Source organism: Megalopta genalis, chromosome 4 (genome assembly GCF_051020955.1).
Source record: "Megalopta genalis isolate 19385.01 chromosome 4, iyMegGena1_principal, whole genome shotgun sequence".
NCBI classification, from domain to species: Eukaryota; Metazoa; Arthropoda; class Insecta; order Hymenoptera; family Halictidae; genus Megalopta; species Megalopta genalis.
In genome coordinates, this window is record NC_135016.1 from 30,451,340 (window position 1) to 30,470,897 (window position 19,558).

The 19,558-nt window shown below is 34.7% G+C and overlaps 2 protein-coding genes across 4 annotated transcripts in view; both read left to right on the top strand.

The window, feature by feature from the left end:
* The first annotated feature begins 86 nt into the window (after positions 1-86).
* LOC117218408 (uncharacterized) lies at positions 87-12,384 on the top strand. 3 transcript variants are annotated; one of them, XM_033466752.2, is made up of 12 exons: positions 87-294; positions 810-941; positions 1,091-1,183; positions 2,011-2,175; positions 2,817-2,948; positions 3,021-3,226; positions 5,772-6,032; positions 6,482-6,811; positions 6,877-7,161; positions 7,409-7,559; positions 11,344-11,564; positions 12,137-12,384. In XM_033466752.2, exons 1-12 carry the CDS (start codon positions 102-104, stop codon positions 12,263-12,265), a joined length of 2,298 nt encoding a protein of 765 aa, XP_033322643.2. In that variant the 5' UTR covers positions 87-101; the 3' UTR covers positions 12,266-12,384. The 3 variants fall into 3 exon arrangements, with proteins under 3 accessions (XP_033322643.2, XP_076377066.1, XP_033322644.2); XM_076520951.1 differs by lacking the exons at positions 11,344-11,564; positions 12,137-12,384 and adding an exon at positions 7,633-8,269; XM_033466753.2 differs by lacking the exon at positions 87-294 and having other exon boundaries at positions 879-1,019.
* Positions 12,385-13,534: 1,150 nt separating this feature from the next.
* The window catches only part of LOC117218409 (glucose dehydrogenase [FAD, quinone]), a 31,667-nt gene continuing 25,643 nt past the window's right edge, over positions 13,535-19,558 (top strand). Inside the window, exon 1 of the mRNA XM_033466755.2 lies at positions 13,535-13,686. The gene's annotated coding sequence lies outside the window, so the exon portion shown is untranslated. The remainder of the gene's footprint in view (positions 13,687-19,558) is intronic.

A 19,558-nucleotide genomic window follows, 5' to 3' on the forward strand; every position in this document is an offset into this window, starting at 1 on the left:
GTTATAAAACAAATCGTAAGAAATTGTAACGATGGTTAAGGAAAGGGAGAATGAATTCGCAGTGAACTGACAACGTCGCTGAATGCACTGTGTGCAACGAAATGTACAATGGTCTGCCAGTACCAGTTATGTCAATTGTATTGGCAACAAGTGCAATCACGATCGATCATTACTCCGTAGCATCTACCGCTCTTGTTCATATCACTATGCCGAGGAAATCTTTGAAGTATTTCACGTTAATCGTTCTATTTCTGTTCGTAACGAGTGTGCATCTTCAGAACCTGATTAGAACAGGTAAGGTCATTTGCTTTATTACTATAATCTCCGACTTTTTATAATTACATTATGCAAACAAACTATTTCAACGAAAATCAATCGACATCTTCGTAAATTGTCTTGCAAACACACAAAATCAAGCAAATTGATTGACACGCAAATAAGCTAGAAGCTGTATCAATGCGTGATTATGCTTCTTGTAAAATTACGATTATTATTATTATTCTCTATATTAGACAGAGAATTATCTATATTAGATAGATTATCTTCTCCTCTATATTACATAGAAACAGTTCTGCAAAATATTCGTTACGTAAATGTACTTTCCTAAAAATTGATATTCTCGTTCGATCTAATTGACTAAAATAAATCGGACATTCGTTAACATAATCCACGAAACGCGTCGAATTACAAAATTATTTCAGTTCTATCAAATGATATAAAGAATAGTTTCGTTGGAACAGAATTGATTGATAGGATTCATTTATTTCGTATCCTGATTACGGAATATGTGATTTTTTGTTTAACAATAGAAATTGGTGGCAATAATCATTTAGCATGCGCGTACGTGCATTGCGAGAAGGCCGAGTCATGCGTGCACCGTAGATTTCGGTGCAAAAATCCTCCGTGTCCCGGCATGCTTTATTGCGCGAAATCTCGTAAAGGTAAGCAGCTCAGCGAATTTTCTAACTAGATGGAGGTCTTTACTGCGTATTACAAGTCAAGGTCTCGAAAATCTCTCGGTGAGCATTGAGTGCATTATTAAATGATTTTATATGGATTTCGTTAACTCGTGTACGCATCAAATATTCAGAATCACAGAGAGGCCCTTCTACCTGCGATACCGTGCACTGTAGCAACGGATTCTTGTGCATGGTGAAAGTTCGACAATGCATTTGGGACCAGAGTAAGTAGATCGATAAATTTACGCAAACGGAATTGAGGAAAAATCGGAGAATCGGAAACGTTCAAGATAATTATATTGGGTCGTTCGGAAAGTTGTTTCGTTCATTCGCGAAAAAAAAAAATGAAAGAAGACGACTTGTTAATGCTTAGTGTAAAAAAGACAAAAACTTTTGTCAGTTTTCTGGCAGCTTTGAAATCTTATGCTAGTAGAAGACCTTGTTTTTTATTCGCAAAATACTGACTCGAGTGCCTTTTAAACACCGATACAATTTTTTTGAAAAACGAAACAACTTTTCGAACGATCCAATAGAACAATGTTTGTTTTATCTGATCTCTGTACCTGCGGATCTTTCGAGACATAAACGAGATGGTGCATTTTGAAACACTAGGCAGATTAAAAGAATTTAACGACGTCGATGTATTATTTCCAACTCGGTAAGATTATTCGAGAGAGGAAAAGAGGGAGAGAGAGAGAGAGAGAGAGAGAGAAATTTCTGTATGTCTACTATTTCTTAAAGTAGATCTAATACAATTTTAAATAGTAAAAATATTAGAGGAATTTGAGATTGTTATAATATTATTTTCAATTTATTGAAATGCTTGAGAGATTAAATAAATGTTTATTTAGCTCCTGTTTGTTGCAATTGCGGAGAATTTTTGTTTTTCATAAACAACCGCAGTCCAATTATTCGTATTATAAAATTATTAAGTATTATAATTGTTGAAAAAGGGATAAATAGAAATCGATAACGATATCTCAAACGGTCAACAACGTTTAAGAGTTTCAAGAGTACCAAATGATTCGCTGGTTTTCATCGTATTTACCAGAGTGCAAGCAACAGATAGCAAGATGCGTGTCTCAGCAGGAGTATTACGATGGTCCGGCATCCTGTGCCGGGTTCAAGTGCCTTCAAGGACACCAGTGTATCCTCCGGGAGTCACTTTGCGCCAATCCACCCTGCAAACTACTACGGAGCTGCAGCAAGAACAGAGGTCAATCTTAACGCCATTATTTACTCGCAGTGTCAACTGTGTTAGTCTTAATTCCTGTCAAAGTTTATTATACCTGAATCGCAGATTTGATACATTTATAAAAAATGTGAGTAGATGAAATTTAAACTAATAGACAGATTAAACGAATTTACGTATATCGTTAGATTATTTGCAACTTAACGATATTATTAGAGATTTTGTGTAAACACTTTTGTGTAAAACATGTTTTTAAGTAAATTATCGCTTATAAAAATCTCCGAGCACAGATTTTTACTCGTCTTTACGTCTTAAAAAAGATAGACCGAAACCAGAAGAGTTAAAATACTCATAAATTTTGTCGTCATAAATTTTAGCAGATATAACACATTGACATTATTAAATTCTTTGAATATTTCTATTATTTTATATTACAACCGTTCAATTTTGCTATAATTGCGTAAAATCTGGAGTCGAATTATTGCACTATAACTGCGGTCGATTAATCATTTATAATCAACTACAATTAATTTATACACGACTTTTAGATTCGTGTTCAGCGCATCGAAATCTATAAGAACGCTTATTAAAGTAAACGCATGATCGTTGTTTGACATTGTTATCGACTCGAAGATAATCTTTAATGGAAAAGATCTATTTCTTAGACGTGCACACTTGGTTCGGCGAATGTCGAAGTTTGGGTTGTTCATCGGAGTTTGACTGCTTCTTACGAAGACCACGGAACACCTGCTCGAATCCGCCCTGTAAACATACGACGGATTGCATAACGGCTGCAGGTACAATGGAGAAGAAATGTAACGTCTTCGTACAATTAATCGAGATAATTATTATGTTCGCGATGTTAACAGAAAATGAAATGGCGGATGAGCATTGTCGCGGATGGATATGTCCTCGAAAGCACAAATGTGTGGCGGAAACTGTGACATCCTGCGAATCGAACAACTGCAACGTGAATAGAACATGCATCGCGATACCGCAAAATAATTCATCTTTTGCGAGAAGATCGCTGAGCAACGAAGACATTAACGTTCAATCCCCCGAAGACAACGTTAAAGTATTCTTTCATCATTCGCACAGTAACATTATAGCTCTTCTGCGATAACTTTCTTGCTCGCTATCTTTCATGCTTTTCCCAAAATTTTGGGGAAAATGGTACGAGCAACGTGGACAGAGAATGAAACAGGCTTTCCCTAAATACGTTCTATTCACTTTTTCGTGGCAAAAGTCGATGGTACGCTCTGTGGTTAAACTTTTACACTTTCATACAATCTTACAGTAAATTAATTCGTGTGGCGCGTCCTATGTTGCGAAAAATCTATATATTCGCTTAAATGAATGATTTTGAATCGTATTACAATATTACTATAATTCTGTTTCACTTTTTTATGGTTATTCTTTCGTCATTCGCACAGTAACACTATAGCTCTTCTGCGATAACTTTCTTGCTCGCTATCTTTCATGGCTTTCCCCAAAATTTTGGGGAAAATGGTACGAGCAACGTGGACAGAGAATGAAACAGGCTTTCCCTAAATACGTTCTATTCACTTTTTCATGACAAAAGTCGATGATGCGCTCTGTGATTAAACTTTTACACTTTCATACAATCTTACAGTAAATTAATTTGTGTGGCGCGTCCTATGTTGCGAAAAATCTATATATTCGCTTAAATGAATGATTTTGAATCGTATTACAATATTACTACAACTCTGTTTCACTTTTTTATGGTTATTCTTTCGTCATTCGCACAGTAACACTATAGCTCTTCTGCGATAACTTTCTTGCTCGCTATCTTTCATGCTTTTCCCAAAATTTTGGGGAAAATGGTACGAGCAACGTGGACAGAGAATGAAACAGGCTTTCCCTAAATACGTTCTATTCACTTTTTCGTGGCAAAAGTCGATGGTACGCTCTGTGGTTAAACTTTTACACTTTCATACAATCTTACAGTAAATTAATTCGTGTGGCGCGTCCTAAGTTGCGAAAAATCTATATATTCGCTTAAATGAATGATTTTTAATCGTATTACAATATTACTACAACTCTGTTTCACTTTTTTATGGTTATTCTTTCGTCATTCGCACAGTAACACTATAGCTCTTCTGCGATAACTTTTTTGCTCGCTATCTTTCATGGCTTTCTCCAAAATTTTGGGGAAAATGGTACGAGCAACGTGGACAGAGAATGAAACAGGCTTTCCCTAAATACGTTCTATTCACTTTTTCGTGGCAAAAGTCGATGGTGCGCTCTGTGGTTAAATTTTTACACTTTCATACAATCTTACAGTAAATTAATTTGTGTGGCGCGTCCTATGTTGCGAAAAATCTATATATTCGCTTAAATGAATGATTTTGAATCGTATTACAATATTACTACAACTCTGTTTCACTTTTTTAAGGTTATTCTTTCGTCATTCGCACAGTAACACTATAGCTCTTCTGCGATAACTTTCTTGCTCGCTATCTTTCATGGCTTTTCCCAAAATTTTTGGGAAAATGGTACGAGCAACGTGGACAGAGAATGAAACAGGCTTTCCCTAAATACGTTCTATTCACTTTTTCATGGCAAAAGTCGATGGTGCGCTCTGTGGTTAAACTTTTACACTTTCATACAATCTTACAGTAAATTAATTCGTGTGGCGCGTCCTAAGTTGCGAAAAATCTATATATTCGCTTAAATGAATGATTTTTAATCGTATTACAATATTACTACAACTCTGTTTCACTTTTTTATGGTTATTCTTTCGTCATTCGCACAGTAACACTATAGCTCTTCTGCGATAACTTTTTTGCTCGCTATCTTTCATGGCTTTCTCCAAAATTTTGGGGAAAATGGTACGAGCAACGTGGACAGAGAATGAAACAGGCTTTCCCTAAATACGTTCTATTCACTTTTTCGTGGCAAAAGTCGATGGTGCGCTCTGTGGTTAAATTTTTACACTTTCATACAATCTTACAGTAAATTAATTTGTGTGGCGCGTCCTATGTTGCGAAAAATCTATATATTCGCTTAAATGAATGATTTTGAATCGTATTACAATATTACTACAACTCTGTTTCACTTTTTTAAGGTTATTCTTTCGTCATTCGCACAGTAACACTATAGCTCTTCTGCGATAACTTTCTTGCTCGCTATCTTTCATGGCTTTTCCCAAAATTTTTGGGAAAATGGTACGAGCAACGTGGACAGAGAATGAAACAGGCTTTCCCTAAATACGTTCTATTCACTTTTTCATGGCAAAAGTCGATGGTGCGCTCTGTGGTTAAACTTTTACACTTTCATACAATCTTACAGTAACTTAATTCGTGTGGCGCGTCCTATGTTGCGAAAAATCTATATATTCGCTTAAATGAATGATTTTGAATCGTATTACAATATAACTCTGTTTCACTTTTTTATGGTTATTCCCAGAATATAACTTTTCGATGTATTTTTTGGTTTCGTTGCGAAAGCAAGGAAGTTGCCAGTTTATTGTCCCATACCAACCCGGGCCCAGAAAATGACGTTTACTTTCTTGCCGGAGCGCAATATCCTAAGTAATACAATTCTGCGTTCACGAGCTTGACATTCCACGATAAAAGCTTACGATCCGCTACTTCCAGCAATTTCAAGATTGGCTTGAATCCATTCGCGATATACTGACTCCCAGTGCGTATGCAGACTGGGTCGAGGGAATTCTTGCCTCGACGTCGCGCAGCGAGGAATTTCGAAAATGGCTCAGAGCGTCGCAGACACACGATTCTCGCAAAGTGGATAAACATGACAGCATACGCGCAAAATTGAAATTTCCGGGACGAGTGCGGACAGAAAAGGAAGGGGCACAGGATGTGGCGGGAAATCAATATTCCATTTACGATACATTGGTAAACGCGGCAGAATTTCGATTGCATTTTCAGTGCACTGATTAAATTAATTGATGGTATTCGTGGAATAGTTAACATTCGGGAGCGAAATCGTCAGTGGGTCGTGGTCTGGGTGAAATGCTGTTTCGAATAAAAAATAAGACTGTTTTCAGAGAACATTTAGTAGATTGGGTTAGCATTAATTAATCGGGAATAAATATTGATTTTTGCGTTAACGAATACATCATTCCAAATACTTATTTGATTTTACGTATATAAAATTTAATTCAATCCGATTGACATATTTAATAATTACCGTAAAATTGATAACATTACAATTGAATATTATTATTACATATAATTCTGTACGAAGAATTTTATGAACCATCTGTACCTTTTTAAAAGTTAATTTATTTAAAATATGAGGAACACAACATTATCATTGATTCTCATTATTTTACCGATTACAGGATGAACCAACCCAAGACGATTTAAACAAGATATCAGAAGAAATAAATAGCCTTCTACGCGAATGGAATTTGACGAATTTGAAAGACAAGTCGTTTATTAACGAAAATATTTTTTTACCGGTACATAATAATTCAGAAACAGATACCTTGTATCATCGGAAAAAGGAAAAGGAAATTTCGTCACCAGACAATGAAGATGCCACCATGGAGGTCGTGGACACTCAAATCAGCAGTCCTAACGCTGATACTCGTGGCAATGTTCACAAACAAATTGTACTAACATCACAAAATGAAGAAATTCCTACTGCACAAGTTAATGATTTCTCTCTCGTAAGTATTTCCTATTAACCAATCGGTTTACAAGTCTTGTTTCTTATTGCATTCTCTTTGTTAAGAGCGTTCTAGGAACGTTAAGGGATTTATCTGTCGGCAATTATGAACTGCCATCATTGTGGACGGGATTCGATCAAGATTTCGACAAGGAAACTTCTGGAAAGGCGGATACTACCATTCGTATTAACGAAATCTCAAAAACTGAAACATATTCGGGCACGGAACGATATAGAAATAACGTTTCCGCCGATTTCCTAGAAATGTTAGTGAAATCATTGCCGCATTTTTCATTCGAAGATGTGCAAGGAAATTTTGATGAAAATTTATTCGATCGGAATCATCCAAATGTAAGTTCTTATATTTTATTTGTAGAAGTAGTTTTTCTTTTTATATTCCCGAATGCAACACTTACAAGATATCGTGCTTAAAAATACGAACGCAGTTTTCGATACTGATCGATGATTCTTCTTATTAGAAACTCGTTAAGTTGTGCACGTAATCAATAACTTTACAGTTTATTGTGAAAATAATTTCATTAATATTACAAGATCAACGATGCTGAAAGCAATTTCTGCATTTGTCCGCTTGTTTTAGAATGCGAATAAAAACTACAGTTCAAGTGCAGTACCTTATTTCGGTGAAGACCGGTTTACGAGCAAAAACTTGGAAGAAGTTGCAGACCAATCTTCTTTCTACGGCGGAGCTCGCATAAACTTCACGTACAATTCCGAACCAAGAATCGATGGTAAGTTCTTCAACAAGTTAAGTAAGTTTGCTTATACCTGAACTTCCGAGACCATTACACTTTAATGATTCAGATATGGTGCAGACCTCAATACATTAATGTTTTTTTTTATTCAACATCATGCTCCAGTTATGAACAATCAATGGAAAGAAACAAATATAGATAATCCGTTCTTATGATCAACCCTTGTCGACGAAAGTTAAAAACCATTACATATCGTTAACATTTGAATAAAATTTGATATTTCAATAAATACACGTTTTATCGAATTAAATGTTAAAATATTATAGTTAAGCATATAACGCATTGTTTATATTGCAATAGTGTATTGCAATTTTGTGTATATGACAAATAAAAGAATAATAACGAGAAAAAGAAAATACAAAATGAAATAAGAATTAAATATTAAGAAATTTGTTTTAAATAAAACTAATATTTTCGTTGTCACAGTACAAATTTTTATCCTACGTTAACAAAGTTTACTACACCCAAGAATATTCATCTATGTATTCAATTTTTCCATTTTACACGGCGCTTCAATTGTCCATAATAAATCGAAAGTAACAAGCGGAAAGATTAATTGAATTCTCCACTTTAGATATGTTAAAGACGCTGCCCCGTGCTTCGTAGAAATAAAAATTCAAGAAAAATATGAACGACGAAAATATGAAAGACTAGGCATGCAAACGAATAAATCGAATTTTTCTGAACAGTTGAAACATTAATTTTAGTTAATAACAACAGAATACTTGTTTTACTTTCCTCCAAAATGCACTTCGAGTTTCGTTGAAGAATTGAATTCTTTGTACGCATGTCTACTAATATCATGAATATATTATTATTCTAACAAATAATATTATTGATATAACAACTTATTTAAGGAAGAACGATATAACGTGTAGAGCTCTTTACTAATTATGTAAAGAAAAGATAAAATTGATCGAATAATTACCTTGCAGGGAGCAGAAAGAAAGATGCAAAATAAACTTTCGTTAGTAAAGTGAGTAACAAATATGCTACTTGTTAAAATTTCCTCGAAAGTATGAAAGTGAAACGAATCGCTGCTAAAATAAATCCGTCGGTTTTTATTATATCGCGTATAAAATTCACGGTGTTTAGTTTCGTATCGTTACCCCCTTGGGACTATAATTTATCGAATTCAGCATCGTTAGCTACCAAACAGCTGTAGTCTAAAGCGTGCGTAAATCGGTCCCCCAGAAAAATACAAAAAGAGGTAGCGGGCAACGATTCCGGATGCCCCCCCCCCCCCTCTAACCAAAAAACCTGGTTCCACCGAGAAGTAATTTTAATTGGCAACATATTTAAGACCGTTATGTATCCTGGTTAGTTTTCATTAATTTGAGGCCGACGGCAATTGATTTAACATTTTTAGAAAGTTGCGTTGAGTGACGCAATCCCTTTTTAAGAGCTTTTTTCTTTATTCTATTATATAATGTTGCAGGGAAATTAAAAACCGCAGGTGTTTCCACGAACTACTTACTTCCTATATCGATAAAAGGAGATGGGTTTTTTCCTTCAATATCACTGTTCACCAATTATTTAAAAAATGCGATCTTTATACAGACACCAGCCATTCGATTATTAAGAGATAATGCATTTTTGTGCATGTGTGAGTATGTGCCAGTAACTTTATACTCAACGTGCAGCTTAACATTAAATTAAACAGACTTTAATAATTATGAAAAATAAATGTTTGAATCATTTTAACAGGTTGGATATAATAATCTAATATTTTTTAATTCTTTCAATCTTTTAACCGTTTCAAATCATAAATGCATGAAATCCCTAGTCCATTAGAAACATTTCTAATTTATTACGCCATAAGGGATGTTCTAGCCAACGGAATAAATTTTTTTCCAACTTTATATAGTAATTCATCCACAATCTAGTCATTAACCCTTCCACACGCGCGTTTTCCAAGAGAATTTAACAACAGAAAATAACATTAAAACGTGAGATCAATATATGCATTCGTTGACATTTGGTTTGCTTCTTTATATGTCTTTCCGATCATAAAATTACTATAACCGGGTAAATCGTTCTGCGCTATACAACAGTTAACGTCAACCATAAAAGGTACAGCTCTTCGAATTTATGTCTTGTTCCGGAAATACTTCATCGAATACAGGCAAAACTGTACACGCATATCCGAAAAATCAATACCCACTGTTGACACTGACAAGGAAGCACTTAGTGCGGCTTAGGGTTGGATAGCAACCTTAACAGTGCCCAGACGGTTGGCTACACACCCAATTAGGAAGAATGAAGGAAGATAGGATTTTTTTTTTCTAAGATTTTTTTTAACTAAAGTGGATTACGGGAACCATTGGTGGAACTGGTCCGTGAACTCACAAGGGGAGATTTGACGGTTCTGTACACCTAACAGAACGCCTCGAGTACTTGGAGCTCTCCCTCACGTCTCCCTTGTGAAACACGAAGGGCGAAACTATTCTCACGGATGGACGAGCCAGATAAATTACATCACCGCCGCATGGCTTCATGATTAGGGAAAAGGCGGGAGGAGATCATGAACATTTTAGCACTTTTATTGATACGTCGTATAAGAAATATAATAATACATAATAAACTGATGATTTTACAAATACTATACAATATGTATAGTATACTATATATATATATATTATTTTTATTATATATATATAATACTATTGTATATATTAGAGTATACTATATATATATTATTTTTATTATATAGTATTATATATATATAATAAAAATAATATATATATATATATATATATATATAATGGTTAAATAACTCCAAAAACATAATTTCAGGAAGAGAGTTCGAAGCTCTAAATTGTTATAACTTTATAACAACGTCGCATTAAAATACAAAAATTGACAAGATGTCAAATCCTATTCTATTATAGTATATAATCCTATTCTCTATAATACTATAGTATATATTATATACTATAATAGAATAGGATTTGACATCTTGTCAATTTTTGTATTTGAATGCGACGTTGTTATAAAGTTATAACAATTTAGAGCTTCGAACTCTCTTCCTGAAATTATGTTTTTGGAGTTATTTAACCATTGTTGGAAACGAACGATGATGTAGATATTGGGAAAACCCATCAGCGAAATTTCTTCTGATCACAAGGTGGTGGAACACAACACACAGTTTTGATGCCTGGAATATTATTATCCGGAACACCTGGGAATTTAGGTTGTATTTCCATTTTAATTTCACGTTTTCTTTTTCAAATGAAAAGGGCAGAAATCACCAATGAAGAATGACTTTCGATCTACAATAATTCTTGTACGTGTATAATAAAATTGTTCGTTCGTCTTCAAAAATGAATTTTTCTCATGCAGTAAAAGAAATGTAAAAAAATTCTCGTTTCTTTACTTTAACTCTTTCCATAAACAAGTCCACATGGATTAGGTCTGGATCTGGTTTGGGTCTGGTTTAGGTCAGGATTAGGAACGTGAGAAGGATTACGTTTAAGCTATTTATAACACAATCGACTTCTTCAACAAAACTTGCCAAATGTTCTTCTCGTCCTTTTTTACAAGAATCCTTCATCTGTTCTCAGAACAAGCAGTTCGTTCGTAGAAATCCACTTTTAGCTACGAAACACTTTGCACGGTAGAACTGTTATATAATATATGTTATTAACTATTGAGTAGGTAATTGCTGCTTCTACCGGCAGTTCTGACGTCCTTGTTGAGTTTATGGTTGTCATGAAATCGTAGCGAGCTTTTGAAAAATATTTCTGTTCCACTGTTTCAGACATCGCGAGATCTAATCGGCCAGATCAATCGCGAGGCGATAATACAGGGATATCATCGATCCAAATCATGAATGAGAATAATGATGCAGCAGATTTAGATCGTTTCTTTGAGATGCACGAAGACGCTCTGCTACCGTATATACAAACTTTAATTGAAGCAATGGATCTAGCTAACGATTCTTCGAACGAGTTGAAGCGAAACACGGACGTCGAAAACTTGGTACATACTACTTTCCTGGATTCTATGATGTTTCAGAATTCTTGGCAAAGATTTAGGTTAATCGCTACAGTCTAAAACACTGAATATTCTTATAAGCGAAGTATTAATTTTGAACGACGAAAGTTCACCTCACGATTTTATTAACTCATTGTTATTTATTTAATTTTTGATACTGCAATATTTTTGTGGACTACTTATTCATAATCCGCATTTCTTTCGTATTTATTTCATGTATACGATTTTGTAAGATGTAAGAATTATAATAATATTATTTCAATCCACACTTTTACATTAAAGTATATAATATAATTATATATATATATATATATATATATATATATATATATATATATATATATATTCAAGAAATGTATATAACTGATATCTTTATTTAATTTTTAATATTTAATCTTTTAATTAATATGAAAGAACTTTTCCTTTAATCTCCGCACGAATAAAATTCAGAATAAAAATTGAAATTCCTGTAAGTCGAGAGTTGTGATTTGAAACGTTACAGAATTTCGACTTCGTCTCAACCTGAAGTATAAACCAGTTTTTACCTTTGCCGTCAGGAAAAGGAATCAAGGACACGTGAACCGAGTTATGAAAACAAGGGACTTCAGTCTTTTTACAATTTACCAAGTTACGGTTCCAGTGACCACGATCACGTTGATGTTAAAAATCGCAATAACAAAACATAACACAGTACATATTGACTAATATAATCGAATTGATAATGTTACTCGGACCAAATAATTGATGTAGCGTCAATATGATGTACTAATAAACTGACGTAATAATAAAAGTAGTGTTTTTCGAGTACCGTCGAGGAAGAATCGCGCGAACCCTATTTCAATGCTAATGAGACCTTTTGTTCAATGAGAAGTGCCGAACGTTCGGCTTCATTGAGACCGCACATGAGCCAAAATGGAGCACGAAAGAACGGTAAGAAAGTTTACGTAAGACGAGGAATATATTTTCATACCGTCATTAATCCTCTGTCATTAAGTTTCCCGTGTTATACATCCGCGAACGCGGGAATTATGTACTTTCTTTGGGATCGGTGTCATGAAATTCTGAGCGCGTATCCCGTCGATAGCCGTAAACAACCACAGATACCCCATTCGAGTAAACGTCTCTCATTTTTGAAATTGTGTATATACAAACTTTATATATTATCGATACTAGATTTACGGAGCACTAAAAACAACTATTTTATGTTACTTTGTAAAAATAACAATAATATATTCGTACACGTACTCTTGCAATATCGATAATCGTAAATTCCAAAATTTTTACCTCGTCATTTTGAACCCGGTGCACCTGTAAACTTAGTATTAAACAAATTAATCATTTACATAATATTGCCAAATTGTTCCAATATTCAAACGATGCTACTCCACACAGCTGTATTGTTGTTTTTACTTACGTATGTACATTAAAAATTAATCTACGAGATGCATAATCGAATTTTGAGGTCCACGATGAATGTCTATCGAAAATGGTTCCAACACATCATATGTGCAAGCAATATTGAACTTCGCTCGCACCTCTACACGATTGTTTCCACAAGGAAGATTGTGATAAACGAAATAAAGATCGTTACCATGAGGAAGGTTTTAGCGAACAAAATAAATTTGTCTCTCATTCTGGTGTCTGTAGAACAATCTCCGAAGGATAAAACGAAGTTTCATAGGCATACATTATCCAAACTGAAGGAAAACACGTTCATGCCTTCTGAAAATGGTTCCAACAGATAAACAGGTTCTCGCAAACACTGAATTTCACACTACTCTGTATTATGCAGTGTTGCTGAAATCCGTATGCGATGCAAACGTACAAAAATTTGCAGTTCGCTCCGAAGAAACGACGAGATGGTACTAGCCTCCCGTGTAATTTCCATAAGCAGACACCAGGCAGAAGGAAAGGCAAGAAAGAGGTGGAAGTTGTCGAATATTACAACCGCGATGGGGAATGGTACCAGTTTAGTTCGCCGTTGATCGTGGTACCGTAGACTGCGATCCCATTCCTCTCGCGCCCGGTGCAAACAAACGCGCTGAAGATCACCGGTGCTGTAAGCACGGAATTCGCTCCATAGGATAAGAACGGTGACCCCTTAAAGGTAAGCCATTCTTGCGAGATGTACGCAATTACCGTTGCAACTGCCTCACAGAATATTTCACTGTGCGAAACACAGCGGGATCAAACTTCGAATGTTTTTTCATAAAATGTTATGATCTCAATGGCTATTAATTGAGATAAATATTTAACTAGAATGTCAATATTTGTTTTCTCGATCGTAAAAAAAAGTAGGAATTCAATAGAAATTTCTTATATAATAATTTGTATATTCTTAAAGTCTTCAATATTTTGAGATCTTTATATTCTTTGATATAATATTTTGAAATCCTTAAATTCTGAAATTCAAGATTTTAATTGGTTTCAATTTTCACATTGCTTTAAAGGTCGACTGTTTTTATTTTCATAAATGCATGCAGACGTAGTTACATATTTTACGGAACTATGCTTTCCAAATATAGGCGATCATGACATTTCAGTAATTTACCAAAGTGAATGGCATGAGATAATATAGCAGCGTCTTCGAATTCACTGAATTCACTAAATTTACTGTTATGTATCGTACTTGATCACTCTTCACGTAAATATATAAGATTCTTCGGATAATTATAACAATTTATTATGAAATTATGTTTACGTTCTTGATTATTATACATTCTTGAAAGTTATTATTCCATTATTTGAGCATTTTTGTATCCTTACTCGTTCAAACAGGGGATGTATTTCTATTATAGAATATTTATACTCTGTTGCGTGTGGAACCAACATCCTAATCGAAATTTATGATTCTTGCTCACGGTGACGGTCAAGATCGAAGTTCTTAAAAGACTTTCACACACGAATGTCTCTAACAGTAAAATTCACGAGACATTCAGAAGCATAGATGCAATTAAGACTGATATTTATTGAAGAATAATTAGGTACCCCAAATATCTGCATCCGATGAAGTTTGAAAAATGTTTGATACATTACAATAAATGAGCAATAGGAACAAACTATAATTTAAATACGAAACATAGAATTCTGGGATTGTTGGTTATCACAGTCTAAAATCAGACATTTTATGCGACGAAGAAATTGTATGTCAAACAAAATATTTTAATAGCATTCTAAAAACTGCAGAAGTCGAGATTTAATCCCGCAGCCGGTTTTACAATCTGCTTTTAACCTTGGCTTTTCTTGCGGGTCTTAAACTTCAAAAGGCGGATTATTTTACATCTTACGAAGGAGACACCGGTTTTAACAGATTCATACCGAAATTTCACTTTCATGATCTCATAATATTTATATGGATCTTTTGCTGAAGGTGACGCCTATCGTTGCCGTAAATTAGAATATTTATCATAAACACGTGACAGTACACTTTGATACAAGTAAAATTATATGTCATACATATGAGAAAACAGATTATGTTTGCATACTCTTTATTTGCACATTCAGGAAGCTATCATTGCAATAAATTCGACGAACTGCTCTTTCTAAAATTGTTATAGGCTACCAAGTTTCGAGAGTTTGCGATTTCTATTCCCGATATAATATTAATGCTTATGTGAGAAAAATCAATTCCCAGTTTAGCAACTGAAGTGTGGGCGTTCACTTCTAACACTTCACTTTTCTTGATTCCGTATGCACTTTTCTGAACTTATACTTGCTAACACGTGGTCGTTAAGCCACTTATAGAAAATGTCACGGAAGTAATCCAGCTGAAACGGTTTATTCCGTTCGATTTTATTTCTAAATCCGTTTCAGAATATTGAAACATAAATTTGTACAACCATCGTTCGTTCATAATTTTCATCAGATTCAGTGCGTAATGAAAATCAAAATATCTTCGATCTGTAACAGCCTGTTGTACTAAATCTTACTTCCAAAACTTCGTTTATTTAAGCGTGCATTAAGGAATCATTTTAGATTAATTCGACAATGTTTAACTTACAAATTAATAAATTCACGTAACAATTGAAACACCCATCCTTCGTTTAATTTCGCCAAGTTCAAGGCATAGTAGATAATCAAGCTGCAGTTAGTCTTGTAATTAAATCCGATTTACTTAAATGTAGGCGAGGAAACTTGATAGTTTCAGACGAATCCGGTAAACTAACGTTTCAATCTTTTCTCGGTTTGAAACTGTGAGTTGCAAAAACTGAGCACATAAACCCTAAACAAAGGAAGCGTTAAAGATGTCATTGTTACCATTTCCATGAAACGCAAGCCAGGTGAGAAAGTCAGCGGCTCACCGGTTGACAGGTTTACAGCTGTGAACAGGCATTACAATTAACCCGCTGCGCAATTTTAACGGGCCAACAGTATCAAATAAGCAGAACAATTAACGCAGCGGTCGTCTTATCGCAATATCTTCCGACGAAAATTACGGGACAATCATTGCACAGAGCATGTCGCATTTCGCTCTCTGTATGCTACGGATTGTATCTTCGCATCCGTGGATTGTCGGCCGATGAAACGAAAATTGAACGTTTGCTACGGTAATTGACGCAACACGGATAAAAAAAACACTCACACAATTGCAAAAGCCTTTGGCTCGTCAGAGGTTTGAAGAAATTTTGTTCACGTATCGCGTAACCGTCGCGAGACACAATTCGCAGTGACCGGTGTGTCCTGACATACCTTGGCATTAAGAAACGCGGAATCACTCTACCTTTCCCTTGAAATATTCCCACCAGTCTCATCGTACTACTTGTCTTACATTCTCTCCGTCTCTACGAAGAAAAACTACGATCCATTTCTAACCATTTACCTGTCAGACCTATCAACGCTCCACGGGTCCCACTTAATGAAATGAAAAGAGGGGGACTGTTGACTTTTAGGATTCACGGCATTTCCACGTTCCGAGCATTTAAAGTCTTCGAAAGACGTTTCCAAAGTTACCGGGTAAAGCCGTCCAAAATCGAACGATCGATTCGCCAAACCAATCTTCTTTCGAACTCATAAAATATTCGCGACGGTTGTAAAACTTCGTAAAGCAACTGTAATATTTATTAGTCAATATTTACTACTCGCTTTATCACGTAGACTAAGCTAATTCTTGCTTCAAAAAAAGGAAATAATTGTTCGAGAGACAATCCTACAGTTTTTATTTTATTTTACATTTTCATCTAATTAATTACAATGGGCTGTGATAAGGGTGCTGTATACTTTTGCAAACTTTCTTTCTAACAGATTATTTTATCAAAATCGGAATGTCGGGTCACATTCGTCTGTGTTTTTTAAATGTTTCTCATAGCGAAGGTACAGCGAAATCATTAATGTTGTATTTTATTTTTGTATATATTTATATTTATTATATTTCTCTATACGTAGAGATTCGCAGTTCGGGGTGATAAGGTGTTCGAAGATTATTTCAGCATAAAGTTCAGCTGTACTGAAACTTACGATTTATTGCGGAATTGTTGCTCAACCTCGGAACACCCCGAGCGTAAACATTATATCGTCCGCACAAGAATATCAAGCTTATACTTCTTCGCGTATATGATTGGGCATTACTCATTGAGGTACCCAACAACGACTTGTAGTTATGACACTATAAAACGAAGCATAAATCGCGACATGAGCGAGCAAAGGTAATAGAAACTTTTTCCCCAGGAAGTGTAAAAAGGGTACTCCTGCTTAATGGAGACGTTAAAATTTTGCTTACGACGACTCGTCGGGTTTCAAAGAAGTTACGTAAAACATCTATGTAGTTGGAAAAACCATATTCTACTTCGTGACGAAATATTTTCAGTTTTAAATATGTTTCTGTTTACCCGAATGCAGTAGAGGTAAAAGTGAAAAATCTGCAATAGTTGTCCGTTTTATTTACGCACGTCCAATGATTATTATCTTGCCCGTCATCGGCAAAACTAATACAAGCTCATCTAATATCTCTCGTGTGGACGTGAAATTACGGTAAGATCAAAGAAAATTATTATAGAGGGAATACTATAATCGCTTAGACTTCTCTACAATCTCAATGTCGATCCTGTTATACGATAAAGTAATTATCAGCAAACAGCCTAAAATTACGTGCTTTAGTTGGTCAGGGTTAACATTGGAACGACGAGAAGAAGCGTTAAATTAGTTTTAGATACTTTTACTCTCATTGTTTTCTCTATGTATTTTCTAGAGATAATTTTAGGATGAACGTAAAGACGATGAAAGACGTTAAATTTTGGTGGTAAAAAATCTCAACGTCGATCCTGTTAAACGATAAAGTAATTATCAGCAAATAGTTTAAAGTTGCGTGCTTTAGTTGGCCAGGATTAACATTGGAAGGAGGAGAAGAAGCGTTAAAAGATACTTTTACTCTCATTGTTTTCTCTAATAATTTTAGGATGAACGTAAAGACGATTAAAGACGTTGGTAAAGATTAATTATGCAACAACAATTATGAAGAAACGAGGCCTTGCTTTCGTTACTCCATGTTTGTCTCGACATTTACCATATCGAATCGTTGGATTCCTAAATGCATCAGGCTAGTATTACCGGTGGATACAGTGAGAATGATTTAGCTAAGAAATAGCCAAGGCGAAAATTCCTTATGGTCAAAAGAGTCAAGTGAGTCTTCAAGTTCCTTAAAAGGGTGAATCGATTAAGAGGTGACGGTGCGATTTATCCGATTTGTCTCGTTGCCCGCACGTCCAACTCTGGGGTAGCGGTTTCGCTCCTTTTCTTTTCTGTTAATGGTGTAGGTTAATCATCTGGCTACTTCGTAAACTAAACACGTTTCATAGGAACAATGAAATGTGATAGCACGAAGACTGACAGTGAGACTGATACCGTAAACTTATACTCTTCGTATAGAAGAGTTTTGCAACATTGTGGAGCGAAAATGAAGTCACGTTAAATATTCTGCAAATAATCTTTATTACGCGTTCGAAATTATACCGTATGGTTGTAGCATAAATAAATTCGGCTCCGAGTTCGTTGCAAAATGCGTATGTAATTAACGCTTTTAACGAAAAGCGATTTTTTAATAAAAATTTCAATTTTCATTGAGAAAAAAAAGCCAATTTTTGATGAAAGAAGATACTGATTATGTCATTCGATTTATTTATACTATGATTCGATACTCTTGGTACAATCAAAATGATTCTGTTGCAACAAAATATTATCGTCTTAATTATAAATATACTTGAATAACTAGAAAACGCTAAAAAATTAAATTATTGTATGCACGTTCAAATAAATCATTTTACATAATAATTATTTCTGTTTAATATTAAAAACATCTTTCAATGATTTCTCATATACACAGCATGATTATGTACATTTTTATAATACGTCAAACCTGAATTATTTTCAAAGATAACATTGGAATAATTCTTAAAATCTTAAATCTTAAAATAAATCAGATTTTCTTTCTATGAACAGTGTCCTATTATCAAATTTTTCTTCTAACAAGCGTCGTTACTTACATAATGTAAATCTTACTTTATTGTGCCGTAATTAGAACAGGAATCGAGTGGATACGAATATGTGAAAAACAATGATGTAAGACTAGTTGTAAATTAATAACGTTACATATATCATAAGCTGTTGTTGTGGAGCGAACATTGAAGAGAATTTACAAATTATGTTGTCCATTGTGCAAAGAGATATAGCGATTATTTAATGTTGTTTTAAAAGCGTTTCATCACAAAGTTGCATGGATAATGCATATTTATGTGCATAGTCGGAATAATTTCTCTGTTACAAAGATCAGCGAGGAAAGTGTGGGACGCTTCCTCGTCGGTGCTACCGCAATTCTATGTATTTATTGTTCCCAACGTGATGTAAATTATACATACCAGATGTTGATATAATCCCATTTTCTAGAGATCCTGCAAGTATAAATGAACTTTTCCTCCAGGAACACGTTTAATATGATACATTAAAATCGTTTCATAACAGTGACGGAAGTGTCTCATAATTGGAGGAAA